This window comes from Triticum aestivum, chromosome 3D (assembly GCF_018294505.1).
Source record: "Triticum aestivum cultivar Chinese Spring chromosome 3D, IWGSC CS RefSeq v2.1, whole genome shotgun sequence".
Classification (NCBI taxonomy): domain Eukaryota; kingdom Viridiplantae; phylum Streptophyta; class Magnoliopsida; order Poales; family Poaceae; genus Triticum; species Triticum aestivum.
In genome coordinates this window covers 548789851-548798024 of record NC_057802.1, presented here as the reverse complement: position 1 = coordinate 548798024, position 8174 = coordinate 548789851, and the positions used below count along the sequence as shown (strand labels likewise).

Sequence of the window (8174 nt, the reverse complement as noted above, 5' to 3'; positions counted from 1 at the left end):
CATACGGATGTATGTAGACATATTTTAGAGTGTAGATTCACTCATTTTACTCCGTATATAGTCACTTGTTGAAATGCCTAGAAAGACAAGTATTTAGGAACGGAGGGAGTACAACTTAAATGCCCCAAAAAGCAGCGTCCTAACTGAACAGGACCAGAACAAGATATCCCCAAAGAAAGGTACATGGTGCCTCATCCAACAGTGGCATTCCTCCTGAGCTGACCGACTGATTATTCAGCATTTCAGCATGTATCTTATGTGTTTGGTGACATTGCGGTATACTACGTTAACCGTGTTTAGTCGAGCCGACGGTACACCCCCCGTTTCGTTATTTGATAAAAGTAGATATTATAATAGTTTCATAGCAAGAAAAATGAATTTTTATTTGGTACTCCCTCCATTCCAACAGAATGTAGTGCATATAGATTTTTCTAGAAAAATCAAACTTTATAAACTTTGACTAAGTTTGTACAGAAAAACATATACATCTAGAATGCGAAGTACATATCCGTAGATACATCAAGAGACGCAATTTCATCTTGTATATATTTGGTATTGTAGATATAAATACTTTTCTCTTTAAACTTAGTCAAAGTTTGTAATGTTTGACTTTTTAGAAAATCTATATGCACTACATTATGGAACAGAGGGAGTATATGAATTGGGAATTGCGAGTTTTTTTTTTCTATTACAGTTTACAAAATATGAACATACTTTTTTTCTTGAACGCCACAACTGCATGGAGTTTTTTTTTTCTCAAACACACAACAGTTACATTTTAGCGACCCGAGAGTAGCATGAACGTGCACACGAAGAAAACAGAGGAAAAAGAGGAGTGGCGCAAAATGGCCAAGTAACTTTAGGGTGGTCAAAAAGCTAACACTACTTAGACCAAATATAGTAACCTTGATCGAAACATGTGTGTTGTATGGACTATTATTAGTCATGTTTTAAGATTAGTGATAAGGTGAGTGCGTTGCCATGCTCCGGTCACTTCAACGTAGAACGTACTTCACACTTACCTCCATCCATCCATCCTCTCTCTTTTTCTCTCTCTCTCTCTACCCTTGTCTCTCTCTAGCCTTCTCTTTCTTTCTGTACCCTATGTCCTACCTGAGTTTTTGTTGTTGGCGTAGGTAGTTTTCGTGTCCAGTGCCATGTCTGGGCCTTGCCCTTAGATTCTACAGCAACACGGCATGCACCCTAGCTTATGTTAGTACTGTTTATGAACTCACTTCCATCACAAATCACGCATATAATTGTAAATTAATTAACTCTACTGACACGACAGCCCTCTCCACATCCAGTTTTTCTATCCTTAAAATTCTTCATTTTCTCTCTCTCCTGTGGCTGTCCCCTCTCTCTCATGAGCAACTTTTATTTATTTATTATTTAAGCTTCTCTCTCCAGCAAAGACTGGTATTAAGTTTCAGACCAAGGGGGAAGAAACATCACCTCTCCTCTCCTCTCCTCTCCCTCCTCATCTCCTTTGCTCCCCCGTCCATAGGAGAGAAGAAGAGGATGGAGATGAGGCGGCCATGGATGCCCCTTGCCGTCTGATCAGCCACCGCCGGAGAACCGATCGAGACATGAGACGTGCCTCCCCGCGGACGAGGTCAGCAGCAGCAGCAGCAGCACATCGACGGCGCCGCCATGGTCCCAACCACTAGGAGCCAGCTGCCGTCGCACCATGACCCCAGCGGCAAGAACAGCAAGCCGCCGCCATCGTACTACTCCGGATACTACATCGCCGCCCAGCTGGAGGAGGCTGCCTCGGCGGCCGTCGACGACCTCAAGCAGCAGCAGCCGTCCAGGTTCCCTCGTCGGCTAGCCATGGCCGACGACGAGAACGCCGAGGAGGAGGCGGCGGCCGGCACGAGCTCCCGGGGCGGCGGAGGGGACTACGAGGACGGCGGCAACAAGGACTGGCTCCGGCTTGGTCTCGGTGCCGTGGCGTCGTGCTCGTCGACCACCACATCCTCCTCCTCCGCTGGCGGCGAAAACGACGGCGCCAGGGCTGCTCCGATGGAGCTGGACCTGCTCGCCGGCGGCGACGGCAGAGAAAGCGCGAGGGTGATGAGCCGGCCGCCGCTGTTCCCGCTGCCCATCAGGAGCTATCACCACCAGTACGGCCACGGCCGGTATCGGCCTACGACGGCGGCGAGCGGGTCCATGACGCCGGCGCCGCCGTTCTTGCAGTTCGCGCGGCCGCTGAGGAGCTGCTCCGCCGATCTCTTGAGAGTCGTCAGCCCGCCGACAAGAACGGAGGCCGCCGGCTTGTGGCTAACTCTTCAGGCAGCTCCCAACCAGTAAGCATATTAATCTCTACATACACAACAACTCTACATATATGTACACACATATTCAATTTGATTATCTTCTGATTTTTTCTTTTGAATTTGATCATATTCAATTAATTACTCATAGCAATGTCTGTACATATGCACATCACTAATGCATTTGATAACAATGCAAACGCCCTTGCATGCCCTTTTCGAAAAGAAAAAAAACCCTTTCATGCTGCATATTTTAATTTTTTATGACAAATTACATAGTTTTACAAGTGCACATATGCCAACAAAGCTGCCTTAGATTGGATTTAGTTTATAATTTTCAAGCTGCAGTGTGGAGCTCTAGTACTTAACTACTCTTCTTGCCATGCTTTGCAGAGGTAGAGAGCCCATTTTGCCTCAGATACCAAAGAGCTACCTAAGAATCAGGTATAATTTGATTGCATTTTTATTTCTTTTGTGCCCCTTCTCCATAGAGTACAAATAATATTAATGCACAACAGTGTTATCGGTGCACGTATGTGTATGTATATGTAGCTCTCCTTGTTTAGCTAGTTTCCAGCTACAACGGCCTATGTAGGACGTAGCTAGCTACTACCTAGCTGGTCTCAAAAGTTTCTAGGTAGTTCATGCAGCCGCTGGCTAGCTAATTAGCTATACATGTAGGATTTGTACCTATCAAATACACCTTTTGTTTTTTGTAATGATTTGGTATATATATGAATTGTTTAGTAAAAAAATGACACATCAGTATGTGAATTGAAAGGTCATCCTTGCATTTTCATACACACATATATCTCAAAATGCATGTATATATTATTTTCAACAGGGATACCAGCATGAAGGTGGAAGTGGTGCTGAAGTACTTGGCGGAGAAGCTAGGACTCTCACAATCTCATCAGGTACATCTCGAAATCGACCTTTAAATATTGCCAACTTTATGGCGGCATAGCTATATTTATATGCAATTTTAGGATTGCTGTATATAAACAATTTTATCCTCGGCAGATTGGTATATAGCACCCACTTTTTTCACAAAAAACAAGCGCCTTTCATCTGTTCTGAATTGCTCTATGTGTCTTTCTCCATCACGTTAGTGACATCAAATTTAGCTGGGAAGCGCCAATCAAGTGATTAACTGTGAATAGTCGCGCGATTGTTGAATTTACACTGCAAGGTATAGAGAGCATTGGTTTCTTGTTGTGTGGCCGCATGTATGGGTACGCTACTGGCACTTGGAATAATCATGAAAGAAACACTATACCTAATTAAACGTACCACATAGCTAAGCTATGTCAGCATCTCATATATTGTTGGATATAGACAAAGCAATAGGTCAGGGGGCCACATCATATATGCATCAAGTTCTCTTCAACTTAAATAGTTCAAGATATATAGCTAGGGATTTAATACATTTCACTCGAATAACATTTCTTACATCTATACAAAAAACTCTTAAGTACTAGAGTTAACTTACCAACAGAAACTCTATTTGTCTATAGATGCATCTGTGATCAACGGTGGACAATTATCATAAAAGTCAATACGAATATAATAACTTTCGCTTGCACCTAAATATGCACCGTCCAATATATTCTCACGGAAATTAATTAGTAACTAATGGAGCAGGTGGCGCTGCATAACTATCAGCATGCATGCATGCTGCAAAATAACTTACTCCCTCCTTCCATCTATATAGGGCCTAATCGTTTTCCGAGGCTAACTTTGACCAAATATTAGAGCAATAATATATGACATGCAACTTACACAAAACACACTGTTAAATTCGTGTGTGAAAGGAGCTTTCAATAATATAATTTTCACATTGTGCATGTCATGTACTATTAATCTTGTCAATAGTCAAAGGCGGTCTTAAAAAACGCATTAGACCCTATATAGATGGAAGGAGGAAGTATATAGTATCACGTCAGCATCTTGTAGGACTTCCATGATCGATCCTATAGCTTGATGCACGCAAGAATATTGAGTTGCGTATGCCGTGTGTTTCTGTTGATACATAATGAAGTAGTTAAGACACGATGCATGAGGGAGGGCCGGCTGACTGTTGAGGCGTCGATGCATGTCATACTGTTTTTCGACATGGCCATCCCAACTCATCCGTTAAGAGTGCACCAGCTGCCAACTTCGTTTTCATCAAACTTAGCACAGTTCGTGTATGTATATCATTGTCAATAATTAATCATCTGAACTATACTAATCGAGGTCAACTTGATTTTCTGATCTCGACGTGCTCTGCTCAACTTCTGCACGTTTTGTAGCATCCTCTGTGAATACAAAAATAATAATATTGCACATATTTAATAATATGATTGCGTATAGAAAGTTCACGATTGCAACCGTGGATGATTTGTTTTTTCTTATTTAGTACTGCACTAAAATAGTACTCCCTTGGAATGCTAAAACAAAGACGATCAATCGTTTAATTGCACGGTCTCTTGATTCTATTTCAACATAGTACAAACGCAGATGCTCACATACGCTCATCCCTATAAATGCACGGCACGAACGCCCTGCTGCTATGAGCACCTCTGAGATACTGAGCATGCACAACATCTTGAGATTGTTAAAATCATCACAGATGCCTCGCGATCGATGGGAACGTCTTCTCTCACTGAATGAACATCGTCGGAAAGACTGAAATAAATCCAAGAAAATGCAATCACCAATGCCAAGTCTAGCTAGGACTTGAACTAATTAATTATATGGTCTCTTGCTGATATGATATGAAACTCTGATTGTTACTTTCTGTATGGACACGCACACGCATAGCATATCAAATTACATCGTCAAACTAATTAATTCCATCAAGTACAGCAATATCATTGGCCTAACAAACCTCTAAAAAAAAAATACAGCTACATGCATATGTGTTTTTTCTTCCGAAAACGGTCAGATCTGTTATAAAGCTCACCTAATTTACAAAACATCTCAAACATAATAAAAATTACATCGAGATTCCGGGACCACCGAACGACCACTACTGACGCAAGAACGAGCCGCCGACGCGCATCTCCCCTAACGGATGACATTCATATGTTTTTGGGACAGTATGTTTGGTGTAGTTTAAGTGTACACATTATTAACCCATGCATAGAACTCACTTCACAAAAAAAGACACGCACATAACTGGTACTTTTTTTTTAACTTTGTTGAGGGTGGTCTGCATGCTTACCACGCGCGAATACCGGCACATATTATTTTTTCTGCTTCATATATGTTCGTTCATCATCTCGTCGTCACGCATGCGTGCGTACATGCATCATCATGCATGTACTCCAGTTGTTCTGGTCATCGATCTGAGTTTGTTTGGACTGCGAGCACTCGTTCGTCCGTATATATGAAGTTACTCTATGCACCACCCAGCTGAGCGAGCGACAGCTGGTATACGGTCGAGTACGTGGACGCCACACGTACGTTACGTACGATATGGATCGGTACATTTGGATGAGAAACGTGGTGGATTGATGAGTGTGCGTCCGGCGTTCCCGGGCCGGTCGATGCGTCGCTTTATGTACTGTAGTAGAGCATGTACGTAGCTAGGAGGTACGAGAGGTACGTGACATAGCCACCTGACGCCGGCCGGCCGGTGGCGGCACGCGTGCGCGGGTAGGACCACTCGCTCGAGGTGCAGGTACTACGTACCAGCTGGTACGACCAGTAGCGACGGCCAGCGTATATAAGTACGCACGCGCACATATTCTAGGTACTAGCTCATTCTCTACTAGCACATGATTTTATTTCTCCTATATTAGCTTCGTACGCCTATGAGTAAATAAATATGGCAGTGCAAGGAGATTCCAGTCCATCTGATCAATGACAACTTTCTGGAGTGTGCATGCATACACGCATAAGGTCTTGCCTGCGCAATCAATTTTTCGAAAACTTTTTACGTTCGTACTCCCTGCGTCTAGAAATACTTGTCGGATAAATGAATAAAAAATAAATGTATCCAGAACCTAAATATGTATGTCTAGATACATTTATTTCTCCGATAAGTATTTCCGGACGAAGGAAGTACTTAGTTTATTCTGCTTTTCATGGAAGGGAAGGCATATATATACATTCTTATAATGACAATTAAGGAGAGGAGCTAACTAGCTTCTTGGCTTATTGCAATGGAGTAGTTTGTACTGTAAGTGTAAGGTCGGCGGAGTGCGGTGTAGCGAGCTGGCATGGAAGGAGTGTTGAGGAGGGGGAGAGGTTATGTACGTGGCTGCACAGCAAAGCCAACGACGTACGTGAAAGCGATCGATATGCTAGCTAGCATACAACCAATCCCAATGTCGACCCATATTTATCTGGCAGTCGTTCTGTATGCGTGCGCGCGCGCGCGTATGCATGCCATCATGCACGCGTATGTTAGGCCTGGCAGATCGTAGATGAACGTGGGAACGTGCATGCACGCACACACGATTATGTTATGTGTCCCTGAGAACACACGATTTAACAAAATGTGATAGTTTCGAGCAATTTTTTAGCACAAAAGTGGTAGTAGGTTTTAGGCGAATAAAAAACATGGTAGTTCTCACAGACACATACATGTAGGTAGTTTTTGGTTAAATACTCCTTTGAAAGCGCATGCACGCTTTAGTTGTAACTTAATTTTTTCCTCGACAAAAGGCATTTTTATTAATACATAATGTAGCATCAATGAGATATAAAGAATTTCCCTCAAAAAGAAGAAGAAGAAGAAGAAGAAGAAGATGATGATGATGATACAATGCATATTGAGCTGGTACCCGGCCTCCGCATAATTAAGATGCACATATTTATCACAGACAGTCTGCTATTGCAAACAAAGAAAAACATACATGCAACAATAAAGTCGAATATGACCGACACTATGCATATGTCAGTGAGGGTGGAGGATCCATCCGAAGACTTCTTAATGTGATTGCATTAGATAACCTTTGTACTCCCTCCAATCCATATTATTTGTCGCTCAAATGGATGTATCTAGATGTATTTCAGTGCTAGATTCATCAATTTGAGCGACAAATAATATGGATCGAAGGGAGTACATGCATTTTCATATGAGTTGTCACTTAGGAGGCGCCCTAAATGTTATTGTGCATGTGTTAATAGTAAGAAAATTACATTGATTTCAAAATATGACAGTACATCCGTCATGGCACATTTCTCTGGTATTCTTAATATACCAGTTATGTGCATCCCTCGTGCCAGCTGCATCATTCTTTTTTTTATTGAACAATTCTTAAAAACTCATGGCACCATTTTTTCCTTCTTTATTTGCACAGGAGACATGATTTCTTATTGTTAGCCAGTGTGCAACATTGGATTAACCAGTGTATATGTCTGTTCTTTCCCACATGCAGGTGGAGCTGACATGCCGAGGGCATCTCCTTCCCCCCTTCTTGCAGATGAGATACGTGAGGGATTGCATCTGGCGCGGCTCACCGGCGCCGAGCGAAGAGGAGGAGGCCGGGCTGCCGCCACGTCGGCGCACATCGCCTGCCACAGCTACCACTGACCATGTCATGATACTCTTTTACAGCACAAGTGTAGGAATCAACTCCTAGTTAGCTGATCAACCAAATCCCGCCCTCCTCTGTGATTATAATTAATCAAACAAGTTATTTGATTCATTTCTCCTGGTACTTCCTACGTGTCTCTAATCTGCTGATGATCTGGCTAACTTACGCTTAATTGGTCCCAGAATAACCAACCAATTAGCCATGAATCGTTCCTCTTCTCTGTCTGTTAATCCCACTTTACTTTTGCAAACTTTTGGAATGAAGCATATTTAGCGAAGTCATATGTTTGGTACGGTTGTAAGCAGTTTTCATTCTAAAGCATCATGTGTTCAAGTGTATGCTTGAACTTGCCAGTTTATGTTCACCA

At 42.6% G+C, this 8174-nt stretch overlaps 1 protein-coding gene across 1 annotated transcript; it reads left to right on the top strand.

Annotated features, from left to right (window-relative positions):
- Positions 1-1247: 1247 nt before the first annotated feature.
- Positions 1248-7918, top strand: LOC123075315 (protein LAX PANICLE 2). The gene is made up of 4 exons (XM_044497952.1): positions 1248-2309; positions 2670-2720; positions 3121-3193; positions 7649-7918. The coding sequence occupies exons 1-4, from the start codon at positions 1654-1656 to the stop codon at positions 7850-7852; spliced, it is 984 nt and encodes a 327-aa protein (XP_044353887.1). The 5' UTR covers positions 1248-1653; the 3' UTR covers positions 7853-7918.
- Positions 7919-8174: the final 256 nt, after the last annotated feature.